This window comes from Prinia subflava, chromosome 7, assembly GCF_021018805.1.
Source record: "Prinia subflava isolate CZ2003 ecotype Zambia chromosome 7, Cam_Psub_1.2, whole genome shotgun sequence".
Lineage (NCBI taxonomy): Eukaryota > Metazoa > Chordata > Aves > Passeriformes > Cisticolidae > Prinia > Prinia subflava.
In genome coordinates, this window is record NC_086253.1 from 14,580,849 (window position 1) to 14,606,682 (window position 25,834).

The 25,834-nt window shown below is 37.2% G+C and overlaps 1 protein-coding gene across 1 annotated transcript in view; it reads left to right on the forward strand.

Annotated features, from left to right (window-relative positions):
• Window positions 1–25,834, forward strand: part of LOC134552743 (complement C1q tumor necrosis factor-related protein 7) — a 113,457-nt gene that overhangs the window by 68,849 nt on the left and 18,774 nt on the right. Inside the window, exons 7-20 of the mRNA XM_063401637.1 lie at window positions 130–269; window positions 1,487–1,618; window positions 3,471–3,680; window positions 5,800–5,900; window positions 8,692–8,832; window positions 9,245–9,401; window positions 11,426–11,658; window positions 12,564–12,741; window positions 13,884–14,040; window positions 15,157–15,304; window positions 17,304–17,442; window positions 18,293–18,496; window positions 23,152–23,244; window positions 25,036–25,127. Of these exons, the coding sequence (XP_063257707.1) occupies window positions 130–269; window positions 1,487–1,618; window positions 3,471–3,680; window positions 5,800–5,900; window positions 8,692–8,832; window positions 9,245–9,401; window positions 11,426–11,658; window positions 12,564–12,741; window positions 13,884–14,040; window positions 15,157–15,304; window positions 17,304–17,442; window positions 18,293–18,496; window positions 23,152–23,244; window positions 25,036–25,127 (2,125 nt within the window). The remainder of the gene's footprint in view (window positions 1–129; window positions 270–1,486; window positions 1,619–3,470; window positions 3,681–5,799; window positions 5,901–8,691; window positions 8,833–9,244; window positions 9,402–11,425; window positions 11,659–12,563; window positions 12,742–13,883; window positions 14,041–15,156; window positions 15,305–17,303; window positions 17,443–18,292; window positions 18,497–23,151; window positions 23,245–25,035; window positions 25,128–25,834) is intronic.

Consider the following 25,834-nt stretch of genomic DNA (forward strand, 5'->3'; position numbering starts at 1 on the left):
TGTTTTTCCTATGTAGAAAAATACTTCTGACAGCATACTTTATATACGGTGCCATTCATTTTAAGAATTAACAAACTAAAACTGTATTTAAAGATACTTTACATGGTTTTCTTTTTAATTTCTCATTAGTGCCTGCTTCTGAGAAGATGCCTAGAAAAAATATGCAGCCCAGGTACCTTGAGGATGAAGGTCTTTACACTGGAGAAAGGCCCTTTGTATCACAATCTAATCAAAATATTTTAGAAAACAGAATACTCAGACAGGACCAAGTAAGTCACTGATACCTTTTTAGTTGTAACTTTTATCAGTATTTTATTTACCTTTATAAGTATCTTATTTTTGTTACAGTTAAGTAAGTGGATGGTCATGCTAATATGAGGCTTTCATCTTCAAAATGTTTAGCAGCATGAGATGTTGGGAAATTCAGATTTTTGTAGGAGTGTGTTTTTAGTGTAACCCCATTGTCAGAACATCAGACTGGATCTTATAAAACTGGTGTCTTTTCCTGGCTCTGCTTGTAGCCTGCTGGGTTACAGGTCACTGATCAGACTGTAAGGCTAATTAAATACTGCTACAGATTATCAGAGAGGTTTCAGAATCCTTCCAGATTATTAAGAATGTCTTATGGAAAGACTTGGGAAAGTGGCTTGCATATATTTTGTCCTACTGTATTATCATCCTATATATGGTGTGTATTCAGTATAGACTTAAACTGCTGAGCAGCAGCTGACCTTTATATTTTTTGGTGATTCTGTGTATTCTTCTGTGCTTTTGTTAATCAGACTGGGAACACTTGGATCTAAACTTTTGAATGGGCAGTTTCAAACCAGTTAGTTTCTGGTTGATTTCATGGTGTTACCACATCAACATTTGGTTCAATGGTCAGATTAAAGCAGGTATGGAACTAACAGGATACGGCAGCATCCTTGGACAGCTGCCCTGGTTTAAGCTATATTTGAATCCAGGTGATGAGAATAGAGGGATGAATTAGGACAATGAACATGTGAAGCCATGGACAGCAATTGCTCTGTAAAATACTTACCTAGTCTGCTTTCATAGATGCTCTTGAAGTAGTTCAGGTTGTGGACTAGAAGATTTGAGAGGTGCTTTGATATATTTGATATATTATCTGGCCTGCCATTTAGCTCTTGTGTAAAACAAGACTTAGAATTCTTTCCATTTTAGTGATTTAAGAAAGTAACGTTTAAATAAGTGATGTGTTGATTTTTTTTCTTTCAAATCCGTAACACTGAATGTTGAAGGAAAAATAGATCAGTGTAATCAAAGTTTGAGCAATGTCTTGGTCTTTTAATTTCAAAACTTACCTCTGGTATATTTGAGGATTTCATTTTGGTGTATTAGGAAAGTTTTGGTTATTTCAGTCATAAACAATCCTTTTATTCTCTATTCTCTATAAGAATTACAGTTTTGTAAGTAATTCCTTTATAAAGTAAGAAACGGTATATAATTTTGTTTTTCTTTGTAGGGGAAAGAGTGGTTTGGTGATGATGGCAAAATCTTAGCATTGCCTAATCCAATTAAACAGTCTTCTACTAGGCCTCCAATATTCTCACTTGAAGAAGGCATTGCACCAGAACTGGAAACAGTGTATAGAAAGGTAAGCATATTTCATATATGTGATTCCTGAGACCCAGTATCCCAGTTGTTCTGCACCAGAAACCCCAGTAAGCTGAAGGGTTTTGTGCTGAGAACTATGACTATTGACTATTTTCTGTGATTTCACATCTGTTCTTTAAATCAGTTCTACTTTATTAAGTATATATCTGTTTTTCCCTGAAAAAATCATGCAAAAGGATGAAGAGTTTAGCTGGTAGTGCTGGTTGAAATAGTAAAGTGTCAGCCCATGACAAACACTGTCAAGTCTGTGAGTCACTAAGATCACTGTGAGACTCCCTTGGATATTCTCATGCCAAAGTAGGATAGTTCCTATATTAGTGTGTTTATAAAGTTTGCTCATGTAGACAGTGACTAATTTTGAGTTATGTAGCATCAATTCAGATATTTTTGGCAGGTTGTGGAGTCTTTTTCTTTGTTGTTTTTCTTGTTTGTTTTGTTTTTTGCAAGTTGATTTTTTCCAGTCACAGCATACCTACCCTGGCAAACAGCAGTTTCAATGTGCAATCAGTACAAATCAAAATAAGTTTCAATTAAAACCATTCAGCAGTCTTGAAGCAAGCTTTAATTATAATGCTTGTTAGAACGTTATTACCCTCTTGGAAAAGCTGACTTTTGAGACTTTTAAATAGAGTGTGCTTTTGGGACACACAAGTGTTTCTGACTGTTGTTGTTGATAGATAATGTGGCCCTTTAGCTGATGCTGATGATAAATATACAATCCACAGGCTGCATCCAGTACCACAGATCTGTGCAGGTTGCTTCTGCAGGCAGGAAAAATTTACTGTTTACATCAGGTAAAGATAGGCCAAGAGAGTTTATGTTGCAAGAATGCTATGTTTACATGAACAGTGACATAGAAATATCTAAGTGACAGTGGTAAGACACTGAGCTTAAGGATCCTTTATGGGCAGAAAAATAGTTAGGCATAAGGAATTCAAAGTTGTCATTTTTATGACACATTGTATCTTATTAAACATTTTTATGAGAAACTGAATTTGGAAGGATCAGGTGGGCTCAATTGTTTTTCATGGCCGTTTGTATCAGTCCTAAAAGAGCTATGCAACAGCTAAATTTCCCTCCAAATCTCTCTTCCAGTTCTCAGGAAGGGACTGCAACAAACACTACACAACTAACAATCTTTTATGGTACCATAATATCTCTGATGAATGTCTTCTGAAGGATCCTAATAAGGGAGCAGGACTAGTAAGGCTGGAAGCAGTGCTAATTTCAGTAATAATTAATTATTACTCTACTAGTTTCAGTAATTTGAGGATGTAAGCCATAAATGTCTGTTGGTTGAAGCAGACTTTTTAAGCTTTGTTAATGAAAGCTCTCATTTGCCTTCATTGGTCTGAATTTCCCTGGTGTTTGAATGGGGAAGCATTCAGTGTATTTCCTAATCTACACAATGTACAAGGGGAGCTCCTTGTCTTCCTCCTCCTAAGGAGAGCTGTTCTGTGAGAGCTGGACTCCATCCTAGAGCTCAGTTCTAAGAGGAGACAAAGCAATACTGAACAGATGTGTCAAAAGAGAACAAGTAGGCTCTGCTTTTTCTAATCCACTGTCATTGTCTTCATTGCTCAGCAAAACGTTCAGTATAGGAAGAGGACTTCTTATTTCAGCCTCACATGGGCTATAAAAATTCTGCTGTGTAGAATATCTGTGGTGGTTTTGTGCCACCCACTTGTCAATAAAGCAAGAGGCTGACACAGTTTAAGACTCAACATTAAAATGTAGGTAATGCTAAATGGGTCATTTTCTGACAAATAAAATCCTTGAAAGATACTCTTTTCAGAATCTATAAATCCATTTTATTCTTTTTTTTCTTTCAGACAATAAAAATGACATCTACCAATCAGTATTTTGTTGGACCTGGAGATTTTCAGGGGATGTTTCAATTGGATATTGATATTTCAGGACTGATATTCACCCATCATCCCTGTTTTAGCCGTGAGCATGTCTTAGCAGCTAAACTGGCTCAGTTATATGATCAGTATTTAGCAAGAAAACAGAAGAACCTGACCAAACTTCTGACAGACAAGGTATTTCTGTTCTATCTTCATACCTTGTTGAGACAATGAGGTGACAGTTAACATAAAAGCTGAATTTGTTATAAGTTGAAAACCTTAATATTTGACTGACTTGCTCTATTCAGTGCAGTTCAGAATTGCATTTTTAAGATTAAGAATTTCTTTGATTTTGAATTAACTTTGAAGTAAAAGGAATACAGTAACATTTGCATAGAATTCCTTAGAGTATCCAAAATGTTTTCCAATGAGTGACAGATAAGATGTTACAGGAGTGTGTGCAGCAGCTCTGAGAGGGAGACAGCAAAAGACATCATTCAGTGATGGAGGGAATTTAGTGAAGTTTCGTTTCAGTTACAAAACGAAGTAAAAGGAAACAGTTTAATTTCACCTAATTGTACAAGAGTAGAACCCATTTCCAGCTATGTATCTGTGACAGATGCGGTGTTTTAAATGCATAGTGCTGCCACATTTACTGCAGCACTCTTGTGACATGGTAAAACCAAAGGCTGGATGTAGACTCCTGTTTCTGGCTCTGTTGCTGACTTGCTGGGTGAGCTTGACAGGGCTGCTCATCCTCTGTGTGCCACCACTCTTCCCCCATCTGTCCACTGGAAGTAATGGCAGTGTTCTTCTCTGGTGTAAATGTGTACATGGACATTAGGTATTGCCAATACAGTTCTGATGTCATCAGGGCACACAAGAATACTGGTCTGTCAAAAATTAGTTGGAATATTAAGCACACATACATTCAGATTTCCATAAACTAAAGGTCATGATTTTCTACATTAAAGAACTACTATAAAGGAAAAATAATGATTGTGTACAAGCTCATTTTTATATTAGCATAATGAGGGTCAGTAGGTGGTGTACAGATACTTCTGAATTTTTATATAAAGCATTAGGTTATAGTTATAATGATGGACAGACATTTCAAACAGTTTCTCAAAGTAACTCCTTGGTATACTTTGTTCTGTTAGTACTTTTGAAGGATTGGCCTTAATGCTCTGTGAAACAGAACATTTGGGTTATCCATGTCTTCATTACAGGAGTATAAAACCATAGAATCATTAAGGTTGGAAAAGACCTCCAATACCATCAAGTTCAACCATTAACCCAGCACTGCCAAGTCCATCACTAACCCCCAAGTGTCAGTCTGCACATCCTTTGAATACCTCCAGGGATGGTGGATGTCCCTGCATAGCCTCTTCCAGTGCTTGGCAAAACTTCCGGTGAAGAACTTTTTTCCCAAGTTCCAATCTAACGTCCCTGGGACTTGAAGCCATTTCCTCTTGTCCTATCACTTGTTACCTGAGAGAGGAGACCAACATCTGTCTACAACCTCCTTTCAGGGATGGTTTCACCTGGAGAAAAGGATGCTCATGGGAGACTACAGCTACTTGAAGGGAGGCTATAGCCAGGTGGGGTCTCTTATCCCAGGCAACCAGAGAGAGGCAAGTCAAGAGGACATAACCAGAAGCTGTGCCAGGGAAGGTTCAATTGTACATCAGGAAGAATTTCTTCACTGAAATGGTGATTAGATGTTGGAATGAGCTGCCCAGGGAAAAAGTGGAGTCACCATTCCTGGAAGTGTTCAAGAAATGACTGGACCTGGCACTTAGTTCTGTGGTTTAGTTGACATTGTAGTGTTCAGTCAAAGGTTACACTTGATCTGAGAGTTCTTTTTCAACCTTAAGGATTCTGTGATTCTATTCTATGATTTTGGGATTTTCTAATCAACTAATGATTACTTTTAGTGGCCCTTCCTCACCCCAAGAAAGGCTTTCATGAAAGTTGGGGGCTTTTGCTGATTTGAGGTCTTTCTCCTCTTAAACCGTTTGATTCCTGAGTTTTCAGAATACTCTCTATATCAGTCTTCCTCTTGATTAGATTTTTTGCAGTGATCAAAGTTAGTAAATCTCCCTCTTATAGCCAGGGATTTGGCTGATGTCTTGCTGAGGAATCACCTCACAGATATGGCAAAACCCTGTAAATACAGAATCAGGACAGTTCAGTTTTCTGTCATTAGTAACTAGCTCTTTCCTAGTTTTTTCCTAGCTTTTCTAACGAGCTGCAGTACACTGGATACCTTGTTAAGCCATCTGTTAATTGCTATTTTGTTTATTTGTTCAAGCTGCATGCTTTGAGGAGTGCTGTGCAATATAGAGTGGAAGGTGGTGGTGATTGTGTTCCTGTGGCTCAGCAAAGCATACCTGAATACAAAATGGAGATCAGGTGGGTATGAATTCATTAAATTGTTGGGTTTTAAAACTGTATTCCTTTTTCCCTTTACATGTTGGTACAGAATATGATTCATGTCAGACTTCTAAATTCTACTACAAATAGCTCTAGAATTTTGAGGATTTAAGAGTTCTCACTGATAAGTTGCATAAAACATTATGAAGAAAGTACAGTTTAGGCTGAAATTTTCATTCAAAAGTTGTCTAATTTGATTACTGTTATTAATTTCTTCATAGCTATTTAGTGGTGTGTTTTGTATAATTAAATTTAATTGAAATAAAGTTTCAGTAGACTTCAGCTGGATGCACAAAGCATTTACAATGCAATAAGGTAATTTTTTGAACAGACAAAAACCCTGTTTTTTTCCATCCTCTTCCTCATTACACACGTGTTCTTGATTTCTTTTCCATTCTAAGGTATTTTGGCCATGTTTATGCCAATGGATTGATATAAATAAAGTGGTAGAATTTTGTTTTACAAGATTACAGTTATTGTTCTTGGGGAAAAGCTGGGTAATAAAAATATACTACAGTTTTTGGCTCGGGAGTGACAGATTGTGTTATATTTGGCAGATGGACAGTGATGAACTGTAAGTGTTAGCAGTATGATAGAAGTTATTTTGGATATCCATACTGGACAACCTTTTAACTAGTAGATAATAAAAGTCTGAAAGCTTTTCACAATCTAAGTGTAGGCAGTAATGTATTTATTTAAAGAAACACAATTATAAATTGATGTAATAAGTCACATGATAACACAATATGAAAAAATTAATAACAATTCTACATTCAGCCTTGAAATATACATCTGCTATGCTTATGCATCCACACACTCCTCTTAGATTGGGAATTATTTCTTCAGATTTTCATTCTTCAAGTACAGTCTTGTAATACACTGGTATCTGTGCAGAACATAAAGTAGTCTATATTTATTATTTTATACTGAAGGACAAAAAATTCCTTCCGTTGAAAATGGAATACCTTTTATCAGTATCTTATTAACATATCTGCAAGAGGACAGGGAGCAGGAGGTGTGCAGTTACCAGAGTGTTCCTCAGAGACAGGAGCTCTCACCGGGGAAGGCATGAGAGTGGTGATGGGAAAATTCACTGTGGGAATGAGATTCTTGGATTTTGGCACCAACCGTGAGGCCTGCTTGATGGTAAATTCCAGTTACAAAGAATATGCCTTCTGTGTATGTGTTTTTCTAGATCTTGAGTGCTTTAGTTTAATTTTATGCTGTTATGAATCTGGAGAAACTCAGCTGAAATCAGTGAGGTCAATGTTGCCTAAATAACATGAGTTTGGCTGGTATTATTCTAGGCTTTTCATATCTGTAATTCATTTTGGATACAACTCTGTTATTGGAAGCTGTTACACATATGAAGCTCAGAGGGGCTCAGGAATTTTTGCTGTCATGGTATTCAGTACTAGCTTGGACCATTTATATTGGTAAAATTATCTGCATTGTCTCTCTTTTAATGTTGTATTTCCCTGATGGTCAATATAGAACACTCGTGAGAAATTAGACATGTAGCATGGAAAATAATCTAATTGTTTCCTCCACCCTGCAATAACATAACAGATGTATACACTTTGCCTTCTGAAGATCAAAGCTGTAGTTTTCCATTGGCTTGAGGAAGAAATGTCATCTGAATACAGAAAACTTTTGCAGAGCAGTGAATTCAGCCCTACTGTCTTCACTTCCTGAAGTAGGAAGACAGCATATGCTGTGGATTCTATGATTCAGGTTCTTGTGGGTAATACATTTTAGCAGAGATGATTCTCTAATGAAAGGTCCTGTTTCCAAATCCACTACATTAGATAAGTGTGATTACTGATCTGTGGGTTACTCGTGCCTTTAAGTTTCATCTTCTAGCATGATCTGGTAGACAAAAAAGGAAAAGTTGCTTGCTACATGCATAAGTAATATGCTGTAAAGCTGCTAGCTAATGAAGTGGAGAAGTTACTCATACTGCTTTCCAAAGTCTGCATTTCTTTGTTTATTGTTTTCCCTAAATTGGCTTATGCTGTTAAATGATGTATGATGTCTTTCTTCTCTCAGCTCTAACTCTACTCTGTTTTCCACATTCCCTGAATATTTCAAGTAGTAATGTGTTAGTTTACATCTTTTTTTTTAATCACAGACTTGTTTTTCTACCAAGATAATAGTGGAAACAGCCTCTGCTTCTGCTATATGGACATCTACATTGGAAATGTGTGATGGTCATTCAAAGTGCTAATGAATAGCTCCTTTACAAACAGATTAAAGGGTGAAAATGAGAAATACCAATTCTGAGATGAAAGACTGTGTTAATTTTCTTTGTATTAAGAATCTTGTACGTCTGTCAAAGGACTGACTACATTACTTCATCTCTTCAAGTCCTTCTTACTGGAGCTAGAAGCACATGAAGTTTAAAATGTACATCTTCTGTAATGTACATGTGTAATGAGAATTACTTCATAGAAGCAGTGTAGGTTTCCTGGGCTGTTGTTTACATGAATTTACTTTAAAATGTTTTTAATTATGTACAGCTGTAATAAGTATTTCCGAAAACTGTGAGATTGGACTTAATTGAAGTCAGATTGTCAAAATCAAAGAGATTGGAGTATAGGAGGAAATCAAATCCTGCAATCTTCAAGTCTGGGTTTTATGTTCCTTGGATTTAAACCATCAATCACCCTGAAACCTCCATCACTTGGCTTTTGGTATCCCAAGCTTTCAATCTGTTGTTCCAGAGTTAGACCGTTCCAATTGATCTTGTGCTGTGTATGCATATTTCCAGACAAACCAGAAGACTTCGTGATGCTGAACAAGAAAAAGACAGAACGTTGCTTAAGACCATTATCAAAGTTTGGAAACAAATTAAATCTCTGCGGGACTTTCAAAAGTTTACTAACACACCCATGAAACTTTATTTGAGGAAGTATGTCTTGGTAACACTTTTTGTACTTTATTTGCTAGCAATGGAGTTGTAATAAGATTAGTTAATTCGGAAATTTAGAATTTTGATATGCACAAGTAAGACTTTGAGCAGTGCTGACACTTTGAGCCTGCCACTTTTCCTTTTGAGTTTGGGAAAGAGGGAAGGTTGAAATAAATAATTGCTGTAGTAGGAAGGAATTTTTACAGACTAATGAGTAAAGAAAGCTACTATCTGGAATTAATATAATTATCTGCTGTCAACATTTAAGAGTATCTATGCTAGTCTTTTTAAATAAAACACACTTTCAATATAATAAAATTAATTTATGGAGAAGTAGATTTCTGTTATATGGTAACCTAATTGTAACTCTTACGTAATTTTATGCAACATGCTGATATTTGTTGTTTTGAAGGGAAGAGGTTGATCAGAAATCGGATGAAAAAGCATATGAAGCAGAAATTCAGGCCGAGATAAAGGAGTTGCTAGAAGAGTATATGGAAGAATATGAAAAGAAAATGGAGGAGTATAAAACTGAGCTACAAGACTGGAAATCCTGGAAGAAGACACAGGTTTGTTTAAATCATTCAATTTCAAAAAAAAAAAGTCACTCCTAAATGTGTCAAAAAATTATCCTTCTAATACAGAAAAAAAAAATCAGAATTTTGCATACATTTTATTATGTTCAGATACATTCTGTCTACTTAGAATTTGTTAGTTAATTGTTAATTAAAAAATTAGAATTTACTAGGTTTTTGTGAGGCATTGTTTTTCTGCTACTGATTTTCAGCACTCCAATTCTTTCTTTCAGTTTGGTAGTTTTGCAGTATTCCTGTTAAGTTCATGTCTTGCAGAGAAAAAACATGGGATGAATTTTGTGCATGCGAGTGGCAAAGCAAAATAATTAAGGAGTGTTTCTAATGAACTAACAGTTGATGCAATCTCATGTAAATATATATTTGGGAATGTCTCACTATGCTTGGGAATGTCTGACTGAGATTTAATTAATATTCTAGCCTTTCACCTCTGAGAAGCTTTATTGCTAACAATCTGTGCTGTAGTTAAGGTCTCAGTTGTGCTTCAAGGGGTATTGGGAGGTGCAGGTGCTACAGCAACACACTGCAACAAGATGGTCTTTGAAATCGACTGGCAAAGTCAGGTTTGCTTTCATAGTTAGGTGGTGATATACTGGATTCCTCGGGGTAGTGGTGATTATACTTGAATATAATTATTGCCCAACTTGAACACCCTGGGGTTTTGGATAACAAATTAAAATAAAGCTTAAGAAAATGCTTCAAATACAGTTTTCAAGAATCTAGTGTGTCTGCTGATAGTTTTATGGAGAGTTTTTTCATGTACATGCAGCCTTCATGGAAGGCATTTAAAATATTCCTGTTATCAGAACACAAGTGGGCACATGACTCATTAGCATCATGCCAGTTCACTTAGAGGATAAGATGAATAAATGCAAACTTGAAATGAAGGCATGTAGTCAGGAACATTGATCCTAGTGCAAGCTGTTCATCCACTACTTACACCTCACAAATACCATTGTGGCATCCTTTTATTGTACTAGTCACAAACTGTCTGGAGACTGAGAGGATTGTGCTTCTTTCCTTTCAGAATGAAATAATCTTTCTTTGGTACCTAGAAGTGCTTTATTTTATTTTACTAAAAGTACTTTTTAATTTAATCACTGCTGTTGGTTTCTTACAGATTACATGAATCAAAGACACTAGAGCTAGGTGAGACCAAATAAATTTAAAAGCAAATGCAAGAGCAAGAAGGATAACATAAAATTAGGCAAAGGAAGAATATTTTTTAAGAGAAGTATGTGGACAAGTTGTTTGGCTTACTACTTTAGTCAATGAGGAGAATCTGCGTTCCTTCCTCTTCTTTTCCTTAGGATGTGTTAAGTTGTGAAGTGGCTGGTGCTTCCAAGCAAGCTGTATTTCCAAGTAATCTAGAAGTCTGTGGAAGGAGGAACTGTTTTGCAGTTGTTTAAAGCTGAACATGCATGTAAACACCCGAGTTCTGCAGTTTAGGAGATGCTGAAAGGCATGTGTTGTTCTGTTTGTTTATTCTTGTGTGGCATGAGGAAGGGAAAGGATCATTCTGCTCACGCTAAAGATACTGCTAAGCCAAAAACACTCGTGCTCCAGAGCTTGTGGCACATGTGCATTTGTCAGTGTATGTGCATCTCACACAACTGTGTCTACTGGCTGAGCCACTTCCTTCAATCCTAGCAGAATGTTCGTGGTAGCTCAGGCAGATGAGAACACGGCATCTAGCCAGAACGTTCAAGAAACATGCTGATTTTGAAAGTGGTAGAGAAGATGAAGTAAATGTTTTGCTTGGAGCACATTATGATGTTGAAGCATATGAATGGAATGTATGAATGCTGAATTCTGAAACTGATGCAGTCCTTTACAGTGAGAAAAATCTTTTTATGTGTTTGTGTGTAATACTAAAATTATACTGTCATTTTACTGTACACACACCATCTGTGTTTAGCGCTTGTGAATCAAGAGAACAAGAGAAAAAATTACAGAGACTGAAACTAGTTCAGAAAGAATGTTGTTGTTTTTAAATGCAGAAGTCCAAGAAGAAAAAGAAGAAAAAAGATACTCATGTAGATGAAGAATCAGAAAATGATGATTTTGGTGAGGAACGTGTAAAACCCATCCCACCTAAAATGGCTGATAGCCTGGAAATAGAGCAGCAGGTCAGAGAAAAGGCTGACAACTGCAGAAGGAAACCTGGAGAGCCTATTCTAGTTCCTGAGCTGACCCTCTCAGGAAGCATAACTCCAACTGAGCAGTGTCCTCGGTAAGATAAATGTTGTCCAGCAAATTACATTATTTGTGATTTTGTATAATTTATTAATTGCTTGTTTGTACAACTTCAGAAGCATGAACTTACCATTCTGTTCAGCCTAGTGATGAAACTTCTGCTTCTGAAGATAACTTAATTCATTTTCAAGTCACATATAACTTTGTACATGTGCACTTAAAAAATGTGTGTCTGCGCATTCCCTTTGAACCTTCTGACATTCCTTAAGCATCTGCACAGAACAGAGTGCAGATACAAAGAAGCTGGTTTCAGTGTTGGGTCTGTGTTACTGCTGGCAGTACCACTCTCACTAGCTAGTCCTGTACATGAGGTCTGTGCTGCAGTCAACAAAGGGAAAAGAGAGAAATTGTATACTGAACCAGAGATTGCAGTGTGGATAACAGAAATAAATGTACTTGTTTTCTGTTGCTTTCCACATTTGCACACACAATTTAACATACATCTGCTGTATTTCAGTAATTTAAATACTGCTTTGTTTTGTACTTAGGTCACAAATAGCCTTGTCAGGGAATGCTGCTTGGCTGTTGTACTCTCAGTGACTGAAAACTTCAAAATTTTAACTCAATTTGATATCAGTTGTGCTTTGGAGGAAGGGAGTGGAAGAGATTTTTTTTTTCCTAGATAATTTATTTTATATGGAGTGAGCTTTAGTGGATCCAAAATTTGACTTGATAGTTCTAAAATCATTTTATATTCACAAGAAGATAAAACAGCTGTTAAATAGGAGTACTAAAGTCATTCCTGTATAGTGACATTTCTGGAGGAATACTGTCTATTTTTAGGTGGGTTCTGTCTCCCCATGAGAAATCAGATTTTAATTAAAAACAAATAATAAAAATGTTATTAAAAGTGATATGATAGCTTGTCTGACATATTTACAGAGCAGAAGTTTCGCGACGAGAAGATGTGAAGAAACGCTCAGCATTTATAAAAGTCCTTTTCAACTCCAAAGAAGTGTCAAGGACTGTTACCCGACCAATAAGTTCCGATTTTAGAGTTCACTTTGGACAGATTTTCAATTTACAAATAATCAATTGGCCAGAGAGTTTGAAACTACAGGTAGATGTTGATTTATCACAATAACTTTTAGAATATAATACAAAATGTAATTACTCCTATAATGCTTGTGTTTTGCTCTATGATAGTGTCATAAATAGTGAAAAACCTTTTGTAAATCATCAGTTTTATACTCCTTCCTTGCTTCTCAAGTCTTTAACTTTAAACTTTGCTGCTATGTTTTTGATGCTTAAGCTTTCTAGATATATATAAAACAAAACTATAGTTTGGATGGGAGAAATTAAATAGTTGGGACTTGTGATTAAATGTTAGTTGATCAGCCTCTTAATTTTGGAAAAACTGATTTGTGTTGCAGATCAAATTGCTAACATGGTCTTATTGAAACATTATTTTCCACACAGTAAAACCCTCATGATATTTACTGGAGTGGAATAAAAAAAAAAAAATTAGTAATGTCCATAGCTGCACTTGATGTGATCAGGAGTGCAGTTAAATCAAGCCACTACCACCTCCCCATTCCAAGTATGAATGAATAAGTGGTTCACATGAATACTTTCCAGACCTGATATGAAATATATTTAGGGGAAACAGAATCAGGATCTTGCTTCTCCCTTTAGAAGACTTCTCTGGTTAGGTAAGACTTCTCTGGTAGTTCAGGGAAAGGTGTAAAAACCCATTGTCTGCTAATTTATTTAACACACAAATTGAAAAGGAGAAGGAATACAATTTTCCTGGATTAAAAACCTTTGAATGGAGAAACCACTCACATCACTCTGCAACTGGCTAGGAAAGAGAGAAGCAACCTGCCTTTCATGTTAAGGGAGAAGTAGTCAGGCAGAATCCCTCCAGAATCTTCAGCTGATCCAAGTGAATGTCACAAGCAGTTGCATATTGTACAGTGATGCTCTTTAAAGCCTGGGATTTGTCATACTTGTCTCAGGTGCATTAGAAAAGTGAAGAAGATAAACTTGTAAGAAGAACTCAGATCAAGTAAGCTGCTGATAACTGAAATGTCTGCTAATTGCATATTTTAGAAAGTGAATTAATACAATTGCTTTAAATTATTTGTTTCATGCTTAAGCCACAGTAAAACCTTTTCTGTAAATACCCTCTAATATGTTTTCAACTTGTCAAGAATGCACATGTAAATTATTTCTTCTGTCCCTCATCGTATTTTTTTCTAGATTTATGAAACAACAGGTATCAGCAGTACCACCTTGTTGGCTGAAGTGTTCTTACCTGTTCCTGAGACTGCAGTTCTGACAGGCAGTGCTCCTCTGGAAGAAATAGAGTTCAGCAGCGATCAGCGTGTGATGTTGGATCACGAAGGAGTTGGGAGTGGTAGGGACTCTTGTTTTCCTTAGTTCAGTGTTTCTCATTTTGCTGGAACCATGTAACAGTAAGAGGCTGGAGTGGGTTTCAGAGTAGATCCTGCTAGGAGCCTTCACAGCTTCCCTGAGTCTTCCATAATAGTCATGATTCTTGTTATTGAAGTTTGCTGTGAAATTTTTCTCTCTCATTAATTTTAAGCTCTGCTTAATAAAAATGTGTCTGTCTATTATTTGTCTTGTTGTATGAGTGGAGTTTTACAAGCTATAGAATATGTTTGGAATTTTTCAGCATTTCAGTAATCAGGCCTCTGACACTGCAGAGCAAGCAGATATCAATCATTGTAGCTCCAATGATTTTAATGTTTTATACCACTGAAAAACTGCCTGTAGAAGTGTTTATGCAGAGTAATTTTTTGTCCTCCTATTTGCATTGTTGACAATCTGCACACACCTTTTCCCTGGGGCTTTAGGCTATTGATAAAACAAGAGAGACATAGGAAAAGGGGAAACAAGAAGAATACACAGTAGCATATGGAACTTACAAGTGTGTATAATGAATTTGAACAGCATTTTGAGATTACTAACTTGCATAAATTTACCATATATAAATTTAGATAAAGCTAGAGCAGAATAGATTAAAAAAAAGAGTAGGAAAAAATAGGGTAAAAAAATCATTACAGCAAATGTGTGTGTAAATGTCACTGACTGTGATGACCATATGTACATTGAGTGTCAAAAGCTTTAGGACTGACATTTCATACATAATTCCTTTGACTCTGAATTTCTGTTTTGTTAATAACAGTATGCTGAATCTGAAAACTACCAGAAATATTAAATGGTGTGCATCTGTGGAGGAAAAAAATTGAGCCTTTGGCATAGCATTTCCTTCCAGCTCAAATGGAAAGCTTTCTGTAGTTGTAATGGAATCTTTCACTCATTATTGTAGAACAGAGTTCTTTCCCACAGCACACAGCAAAAGCATTGCTTCACATTATCCATTTATATAAAGGCACGGGCTATTTGACTACTCATTTTCTGGAAGTGTTTTTAAAAATGTTTTGTGTTTAAAAAAGATATTGAGTTTGAATGCATAAATATACTACTTTGGGTTTTTTCCCCTTGATAGGTGTGTCCTTTTCATTTGAAGCTGATGGTGGCAACAAAATGACTTTAATGACCTCTGGGAAAGTATCCAGTAGTGTCTCTTGGGCAGTTGGAGAAAAAGGAATCCCCTTAATTCCTCCAGTACCTCAGCAAAACACAGGCATTCCAAGGTAATAAGATACAAATTATCAGTGATTTGTGGGAAACTGATTATGCTCATATTTTTAAAAAATTTACTTTCATAATCAAGACTTTTCATAATCTTTTTCATTAAATTTAGATTTTTACTTTGTGCTGTAACCCTCTGTAGATATCTTAGGGTACATGTTTTTGGTGAATATATTTTAGTTAGAAGTTTTACCTTCTAGCATATTATTTCTAGACAATTCAAGCTGATTAATTCAATTTTATAATTTTCTAATAGAGAGTGACTATATTGTCAAGAACCTTAATGTAATTATTTTGCTAAGAGCAGAAAGTCCAGCTCTTTCTTATCTGAAGTGCTTTTGGAGAGGCTGTGTCTAATTTGCCCTGAGACTGCAAGTTGGTTATTGTAGATTATTTGTCCATTCTGTTGCTTTTATTAAACTCCATGAAGTCAAGGAGATGATACCTAAGGGCTGCTTTTGTAATGTGTTAGGTACCTTCATTATAAACCCTTAAAAGTTTTCTCATAATTATTAATACTGAGCAAGTATGAATACTTCTCCTAGCTGATTTGTTTGCCAGGTTTTTATTTATTTAAGACTAGACATTGGCTGACAGATCATTCTGTTAGTACTGTTAACCAAGCTGCAGCCATTCAAGTACTTTGCTGATCAACATATCAATTCTCTGCTGACCTCAGTGAGAGTAGGATAGACAAGATTAAAATGTAAAGATGGATTCCCAACAGCTAACTTTAACTCTGGAGACTAATCACTGTAATAAATGGAAAACTGAAGAATTTCAGAAGGAAGTTTTCTGTGAAACTCTCTTCTTTGAAAAGCCTTATGGAGATGAACAGCTCTCTGTGACTTTCCATTGTCTCTTGGGAAGGTCAGAGACAGGATTTTCATGACTAATGTTAGCTTTTGCTGCCCATGAGCTTTTTAGCACAATTGTGATTCACTTGGCATTTGTTCAAGACTGATGCCTAAAGATAAAGTTGATGTTGCTGCTTTATCTGCTGCTCCAGTAACTGCTGGATATTTGGCTGATTCTAACCAAGACAGACCTGTACGTTTTTAAAGCTTTCTTGAAAATACTTAAGTAAGTAGAAATCAAAGACTGAAACTAGCACCCCTAACAAGAGAAGGGGCAGCATGCACTCCAGTGGTATTTGGCTAATAAATAACACACATCCTGGTGTGTTTGCCTTCTGTGTCAAGGTTTGAGTAGCAGTGGGCCTTCAGGGGTGGCTCCTGTGAGAAGATGCCAGAAGCCTGGTGAGTCAGGCCATGTTCAAATGGCCTCCAGACTACCTACCATGCTTCCTTGCCTCCTGTGAATACTAGAAAGTGAGTGGGAGCACACAGGATAACAACTTGGGACTTTTAGTCAGGGCCATAAGCAGTGCTGCAGCACAAGAGAGAAGGCTGCAAGGGTTTCCCAAGCACAGGCAGTGCCCTCTCCAGCCAGCGGGCAGTGTGGACATGGCAGGCAGAGCTGAGTGCTGGCAGCAGTCCCAGACATGGTGAGGGGGTGATTCAGGCCCCAGGGTCTGTGCAGAAACAGCAAGGAGGGGGCAGAGACAGGGCTACAATGCAGGTGTGAAAGCACCATCCAGGAGGACACGTCAAAGACAGGAGCTAAGATAGAGCACAAGCAAGGACTGTATGTCTGAGAAGTTCTTTGTCTTCTGTTACCTTTCACAGTGTGAGGCAATTTATCTTCTTACTTGGTAGTACGCAGCAACATGGAATGGCATAGGTATATCAGAAATGTATCAAAAAGCACCTTATATCTTGTATAAAATTTGTCTTCCACCAGTTCCTTTATATTTCCCCTTTACTTTGCTTTGCAATTGATCATTCCCTCAGTTCCATAGCTACAACCAAGAACTGTGTACTAGAATTTACTATTGAGTTTGGGGGAGCTTTTTGGGTTTTTCTAAGATTGTTTTAAATACTTTTTTTATAGTGCTAAATCACGTGTTTTATGTGTAAAATAACAATTTTGTCTTTTTAGTGCTTTAAAAAATATTGATGCTATTGCATCCATCGGCACGTCAGGCTTAACTGATATGAAGAAATTAGCTAAGTGGGCAGCTGAAGCCAAACTGGATCCAAATGACCCAAACAATGCAGCTCTGATGCAGCTGATCATGGTAAGTGGTGATTTCAGAGCTGAAGGGCTAATGGAACTCCTCGTCACCAGGTCCTCCCCAATCTGTACAATCTGTACGCATGCATGCCAGGAAGGTAGCAGCATTTGAATTTGTGATGGACATACTTGTGTGAATGTTAAGAAGCAGAATATCTACTAAAAATATGATTAATGCATTTAGTAGCGGGTTGTTTAATGAATATGATTTGATGTTATTATTAATGAATATGATTTATTAATCCATTCTGTAGTGGCAGAAAATAGGTATAAGAGAATGCCCATACAGATCAGTTAATAAATTAAAAACAAAACATGGATTTTGAGTTTGTTGCTGCCTTGAAGGGCAAGGGAATTTCCAGTGTACTTGTGTGGTTCTAAATAAGAAGCTGCTCATTAGTGAGGATTGCACAGAGATCTCGGGTGTTGTAGAAGCTTCAGCTTTTTTAAACAACAAATTGAGGAGCTATTTACATAGCTGATTAATTTACACAGCTGTGTAATTTACATAGCTATTTACAAAGCTGAAGTTCTGTAAATGGACCTCCTTTACAGTACAGCTTCCTAGGTTACTCTGACATGTTATAGTTTTCATACTTTCTAATCTTTTGTTTATGATACAAGGAAAGAGAATTTTATTATATTCTGTAACGTATAATCTCATATTATACTATTTATACAAACACTACTATGAAATACTTGATGTTTCAGTCTGTGTGATCCATCTTTATTGCTTTTGCTTAAAATGAACATCCTTGCAATATACATGTAAAACTTATAAAACCTATTTTATAGATTTTTGTCACTTTTTACGAAAAACTTTATATTTCGTTACTAATTTGTTTCTAATTTAGATTACGACAAGTGGAGAGGCACATGTTCCTGATTTCTTCAGATTGGAACAGTTGCAGCAAGAATTTAATTTTGTTTCTGATGAGGAGTTTAATAGATCAAAGAGATTCCGACTCTTGCAGCTCAGAAACGCGGAGGTGGCAGAGTTCCGGAACTATAAGCAAGTCCCTTTACATGAACGAGAAATCAGTGAGAAAATCTTCCAGGTAAAGTGTTACCTGAAATGGTTTTTTTCTAGTTTAAATGCTTATAATATTTGACTTGCAATTAAGTCAAGCGGTTCTTTAAAGAAGGTAAAGCTATGCTGACATAGCATAAAAAAAATAAGAAGTTTATTCCTTCAGTCTTTTCTAGTGTTATTTTCATCTATTTAAAATAGCTGCCTTCCAAGGCAATATTTCCACAACAATACTTCGTTAAGAGTTAAATAAAACAGAAAAACTGCTGTAGAAAAAAATGCTACAGAAAAAGTTAGTTTTCAGTAAAGTTGAGATACTTTTTTTAAACGTGATTTTAGATACAAAAAGGTAATTCAGAGATAATTCAGGCTTGGGCTTAGTAGCTTTTGAGCTCCTTTTGGGTGGGGGGCTGTTAGAAGCAACAATTCTAACAAGAATTAAAACCTTTTCTTGTTTTATTAGAGCCTGTATTACAGATATTTCTGTTTTAGTACATTGTTCCAAATAGCTTGCCTTGTCCTTGCCTGTTAATTACCTTATTGAAATGCAATGTGTGCATATTTTTTATTTGGGTTATACTTCAATTATTTTTATCTCAACTCTGTTATTAGTGCTAAGTCATGCATTTTTTTTGTTCTTAGCAATTCATGTAGCTAAGGACCACTTTTGTTTGTTCAGTGGCTTAGGAGGATCAGAATCATTTCAGATTCTGGCAACTGACATAGATTTATTTTAAAAAATATTCTTTTCTATTGGGTGATCTATTTTTAAGATATTTATTAATTCAGTCATATCTGTTTCTTTGCAATAAATATTATTTTTTAAATTTTAGATTAGTTTTGTATCTTTTATTTAAAGATGTACTACATGTTTGCTGTACCTTTCTGATCCAGTACATTTTATGTTATCATTCAAAATTTGAAAACCGCAGTTTAAGAATTATTTTGATGGAGGGTTGTTGTTTTTTTTCCATGAATGATGAATTGGATAAACCCATGATTGCCCATTCCAAGTTTATTTTATATGCTGTGGTCTTAAAAGCTAAGTTTCAAGTGATATTGTTCCTAGTGGGTTTACTAGCTTTTTGGCAAAAAGGTCTGAAAGTTCATAAAATGATGGAAATACTATTTGGAAAATAACCCCTGGAGATAATGTGGTCCTGCTTTCTCTTGAAGTGCTGGTACTGTTGCCAGCACTAGATGAGGTCAGCTCTTTATTTGTCTAGCCAAGTCTTGAAAACCCCTGAATGGGAGACTCCACTGCCTTTTGGGATAGCCAGTTCCAGTGCTTTGCTATCCTTCCAGAGACTGTTCAAAAAAAAAAAAAGAGAAAATCCAACCTGAGCATTCCAAGTTGTATTTAATGGCTGCCTTCCCTTGTTGTACTGTCTAGAGAGATGATGAGAGAGGCACCTTGTCCTTTGTAACTACCCCTTGAAGGGTTGTGGGTAGATACTGCATTGCTCATTAATCTCTTCCTCACCAGACTGATGAATTTGAACACCTTGCCCAGTGCAAGAAAGCCTCTGAAATACTGGAGTTAGTCCAGTAGAGAGCTACCAGAATATGTGCAGTGCTGAAGCACAAGACCTACAAGGAGAGGCAGAAAGGACTGAGGTTGTTTTTGCCTAAGCAACCAAGGCTTGAGGGGGTTTCTTACTGCTTCCTTCAGGTACTCAGTGGTGCAGAGAAAACAGAGATTCATCTTAGAGGTGAGGTGATGATGATAGACAGCAGTTACTCCAAGAGACATTCCAGTTAAATAAAATGAAAACATTTTTCACAAGAACATATTCAAGTTCTTGAACACATTGTTCATCAAGTTTGTAAAATTCCTATCTCTAGAGATATTGAATATCCGACTGTCATGGGTTAGCACTGGCCAGATGTTAGTGCACCCATGAATATATGTTTTTTTCTCTAACAACTCCTGTGGGATGTGATCAGGAACAGAGCAGAGCAGGCTTAAATCTTGAAAACAAAAAAAAACCCACCAAAACTTTATTAATTACATAAGAACAGGGACAGAAATACTCTTAAACACACACAGAGACAGAAATAAAAACTTCTTAGAACATTTCTTCTCTTAGTTTCTACCTCCCCACCTATCACTCTTCACAGACTAACCCCTGGGTTTTAGATCAAACAATCACTACTCAAAAACAAACTAATTTTCAATTCAGCAAGGGAGAGAGAAGTCTCTCTCGCACCACAGACTGTTCTTCAGAAAACACGCGTCTACTCCTTATGTGTTTCTATGTCACCCATAGCACCGCCCGGAGAAGTCTGCTAAGGTGACACTCTCTTTTTCCTATGTCCAGCGCTCTCACCGCTGTCTCATAGGCCACAACTACATACAGGGCTTTTTAAGGATGCTGCATGCCGAGCTCTCCCCTTTTCACCCAGGGGCCGGGGTTCCAGGAGCAGGTCTGCCCTGAGGGCAGAGGGCGCCACCTCACCCTCCCCCTCTCTTCTCTGCTCGCTCTAACTCTTTAAGTGCCAGTCACTGTAGCAAAAGCAAGGGCAGCTGCATCCACCTAAAAATGCAGTTTATGTTTAAAAGAGACTCAAGTTCAGTCTATGGCTGACATTATGCAAGAGAAGTCCGGCTCAAAAAGCTACTCCTCTCATTCTTCTATCGAGTTCCTTCTAATCATGCTTTATCATCTCAGTCTTAGGCCGCTTCCCTCTCTCCGAAAACTACTAGTCATGAGAATTAATGTCTAAGAAAAGTTTCTTTCTGCCAAGCAAGGGTTAACAGTTTCTTCTCAGCAGGGTGCTGCAGACGGAGGCACTCCCAGGCTCCACAACTCCCACGTGGCTGAGCACCTTCTCCCGGAGTTTGGGGGGGAGGGGGGTGAGCACACACAGAAGGCACTTCCACAGTTTTCCACCCCTCCATCCTGGACGGGGCAGCTCCGTTCCAGTCCTGTCCCTTCTCTTCTCCCCCCCCCCCCCCCCCGGGGGCTCCGGCTTACCTGAGCCGACCACGTGTTTCCCCTCCCCCACCCAGCCTCGTGGCCAGGCAGGGGAAGGAGGCCTGACACGTCCCTCTGCTGGAACCAGGATCCGAAAAAAGAGGCCGAGCCCCTCAGACTCCTGCTTTTAACTCTTTGTGTCCTCAGAGGCGTGTCCAAACCTCTGAGTGACCAACCCAGGTGCCAGCAGAAAAGCTGATCACTGATTGGACTGCCCACATCCCCCTGGAAGAATTCACCTCCCCCCCCAACCACGACACCGACTGTCCTGAGCATTCTGATTGGCGTTCCAGCTCTAAGAGTTGGATCAGATGGCCACCAGAAGTCTCTTCAAATCTCCATTATTCTAAGATTCCGACCTCGTCTTATAGGTCATGTCCTCTAGGGCCATCTTAGTAGCCCCTCCATGGATCCCATCCAGTGTCTCCACATGCCTCTTGAATTGGCAGCTGCAAACTGGCTGCAGTATTTCAGGTGTGCCCCCTCAAGTGTCAGGCTGGAAAGGCTGGTAATTTCTCTTTATCTGTGGGACATGCTGGTCCTTATGTATCCTGTGGTTTACCTTTTGCCAACAGAGCATGGCATTGGTTGTCATTAAACCCGCACTTATTTCAGTATGACTGTTACTCTTCTGGTTGCTTTCCAGTCTGTGCCAGTGCATGAAATTACTCCGCCCTCAATACAGAATTTTCCCTTTTTTAAACTGAGGCTTCAGTTGTCATAGTTTTAAGTCATAAAGAGCCCTCTCAACTATGGTTCAGTCACTCATGTTAACCACTCTCCCTAATCAAGCATCCTTGGCTAAACTGCCATCAGTGCATTGAGTTTCTTCATCCAGGTCACTTGTGAAGAAGCTGAATTAAATTCATCCCAGGGACACTTTGCTGTTTTAGAGGACACTAACTAGACATTGAGCTGTTTGTCTTTACTGTTAGAGCTGAGACCTGACGATCAGTTTTACTGAGTACTTTTACATAACTTGCTGTGGTTCTAAAGCCAGTGTGATTCACAGATCCTGGGAGATCTTCTTGACTTGTAAGCTCTGGTTTTTGTTTGAAAGCTGAGTGTTAGCTCTAGCCTTTTCTTAATTTATGAGACACTTTCCTAAACTTATGAATAGAAGTTGCATCTGTCAGTAGAGCTTTCACTGTAGTCAGTCAGAATAGTAACCACAACCCTGAGAGATATCCCATCAACATACTTCTCCCTAAGAATCAAGTGCAGTTCTACTCACCAAGTGGGTTTTATATCCTGTGAAAAGTAATTGCTAATTATTTGGAAAAGTACTTACTAGTATTAAAACACAGTTCAGATTTCAGACCATCTTCCAAGAATACTGCATCCTTTCTGCTTGTGAAGGACTCTTCCTGATGAAGCTGCAGTAAGTGAAGCCACTTCCCATTCAAATGGAATTTCAGTTTATAGCAGCAGGTCAAAGATCAGCTTTAAGAGAGGGAAATCAAAAAGTTATTCATTGTAATTTTAACCACATGAATCTTCTAACTGAATAGGATTCTTGTCTCTATTCATGGAAGTTTAGCATATATTGTATACACTAGCATTAAAACAGCTTTACAAACTTCTCACATCTGCTGTGGTTTGCTATGGTCCATCCATTATTATTAATGAAATATTTAGCGTTTTTTGTATATGTGATAAAACACTGAATATATATTGAAACATAAACTGTAATAAATATATTTAGGACTATGAGAGGAGAGTGCAAGAGAGAGATGTGATTGACAGCAAAAATTACCTAGATGCACACAGAGCAGTTGTTGCCAACTATCTACAAAAGGTAAGATGCTAAATATATGGATCCACCATATTCATGTAGGCCATATGTTGCTTCTGTACTTGGATACTTTATTTCCATGAACACTAAAAACTGATTCATTTCTAAATGTGACCTAAGGACATCTTTAAAATTCCAAGTTAGGCCTGAAACTGCTGTAATTGAACAAATGGAGGTCTGTGTTATTTAATGCCATTGAGAATGATGAAATATACAAAATAACCAGCCATTCTGGGTATTTCTGTCAGTTCTGTAAATTCTCCAGTGCCCCAGAGATTTGTACTGTTGAGTCCCAGGGATTCAGTGATATCCCTCCTCCCTCTTTTCCTTGTTGTAGCTGTGATGCTAATAATACCATAAAGTGGCCCTAATCACTTCTGAAAGTAATTTAATGTGATACACAGTGTCTTGTCCTACAGCCTAAGGCAGAGGGCATACCTTCAATCACATTTACCTTCATTGTGGTATTAGAGTAACATCTTCCCCTTATATTGATTTAACTATTTTTCTAGTTTTCATTATATTAAGATAACCTTCTTTTTAATCCTTAGGGAAAAAGAAGGTAAACATTCATCATCTAACCAAGAAAACTTTACATTTTCAGACTGGCAAATAAAGCAAGTGCAAAACATGGCTACCAGTTTCTTATCAGTTGTGTAAATATCAAAAAGTGTATCAAATCCTAGCCTGCCAGCAAAACATGAAATAAAATGATAAGGTTGAATTAAAGTAGGACGAAACAAATTGTTGGTTAGAAATAATGCTTCATGAAAGAAGCATAGAGAAAAAGTGTTTAAGTCTTCCAGGCAAGTGCCAAAGTCCAGATTCAATATGATAGTATAAAAATCTTATTTTTGACAAAGCTGTCATGTCTGTGTCAGCCCCGTATGTTTTGCATGGCATTGAACATATGGGTTTTGCAGCACACTGAATAGTGATGGGGTAGTACAGAATAGCATACATTATAGTACTTTGGTTTGCCTCTTTCTTAGATTGAATACAGGTAGCCTTTTTTAAAACAGTGCTTGGATATTTTAAACTTCTATAATTTGTCAGATGGGCTAGAAAATTAGATTGCTGGTATGAGAACTGAAATTCAGTTCACTCTGAAATGTGATCTTTATATGTGTATCACTTCTGATGTACTAGCACAGAGTATAAAGCCTTTACTAGCTTTAGTGGTAAGAAAAATGGACAAAGGCAATATTCTTTTAGTCTGCTTCCACATAGTTGTTAGGAGAAGAGGGAAGACTTTCATCTCTGTGCTTCACTCTGTGACCTCAGCAAAGACATTAAAGGATCTAAGAATTTTAAACATTTATTAGAAATCACAGTATTTGTAATACAGGCTTCACCAGTTCTGTAGTCCAAAGTATTTCTTTTGATCCATATAACTGGTACCATATAGATTTCTCTGCAGCCTTTTTTGAAACTTGCTTTAGATGAGGAAAAGAGGTGTCTGTTAGTGTCATTTGTTGTTGTAATTGTTTCAGATGGTAAGCTGTAAGCAGGTAAAGACATAATTTTTGACTGTATGTTTTCATATATTCCTCTATCAATCTAGCCAGTATGTTTCTAGAGAAGCATTATATTGCTAAAATGAGCTGTTCTTACATTCTAAAGAAATAGCTGGTGGAAAGAAATTTTTCTTTCAACTGTGACCCTTGTGAAATTGGGAAAAATGAGGAATGTGTATGTGGATGTTTTGTTTGTGTTAATTAATCAGAATGCATATATTGGCAGTGGGTTTGGATTAGAAATGCACTTTTGCCTCTTCTCCCTCTCCGTTCACAGGTTCGAGAATCAGTAATCAACCGTTTCCTCGTAGCAAAGCACCATTTCCTTCTCTCTGACCTTGTCAATGAAGAGGAGATTCCAAGCCTGGGGTAAGAGAGCTATCTTTATTTGTTCCAAATAAAAGAATTAATGTAAAACCACCTGCTTTTTTATTTCTATTTGGCAAAGTGTGTTGACCAACTGATGTGACTTTGTGTTTAGTGTAGTAGATAAACTTCCCATCACTATGTACACATCTGCCAGTGCAGTGTATTGCTAAACAAAGTGTAGTCTAAACTTTTTTAAGAAAAAGTCTGGTTTTGACAGAAATAAAGTGACAGCATGTAAATAAGATATAACAGGATATGATGCATTTCTGATGAGCTGAGCATAGTCCAGCTGGTTCCAGACTAAATATTTCCAATTTTCAGGCAAGTATCAGAGTTAGTAACACTATTATTGCCTGGTTCTGTAGGTGATGCTTACTTACAGTCAGTACCTATGCCCTGCAAATAATGTGCAATAGATTTTTAACTGTGATAGTCTTTGTTTTACTTCCCATATGCTTCTGATGTTGATGCTGAATGTTGTCATATGCTGTTTATGTTTAAAGAAGATACTGAGTTAGGAAATTACTGCTTTTGTCTTCTAAGATGAGTGGGTTTTTTATTACTTGAGCACCTCCTTTGGATTGTTGTTTCAAATCCCATACCTGTTGATTTTAATGTGTATCAGTCATCACAGCATAGTGATTGCTCACTTAGTGCTGACTTAGCTCTTAGTGTTGCTCACTTAAAAATCTGTTTAAGTAAACAAG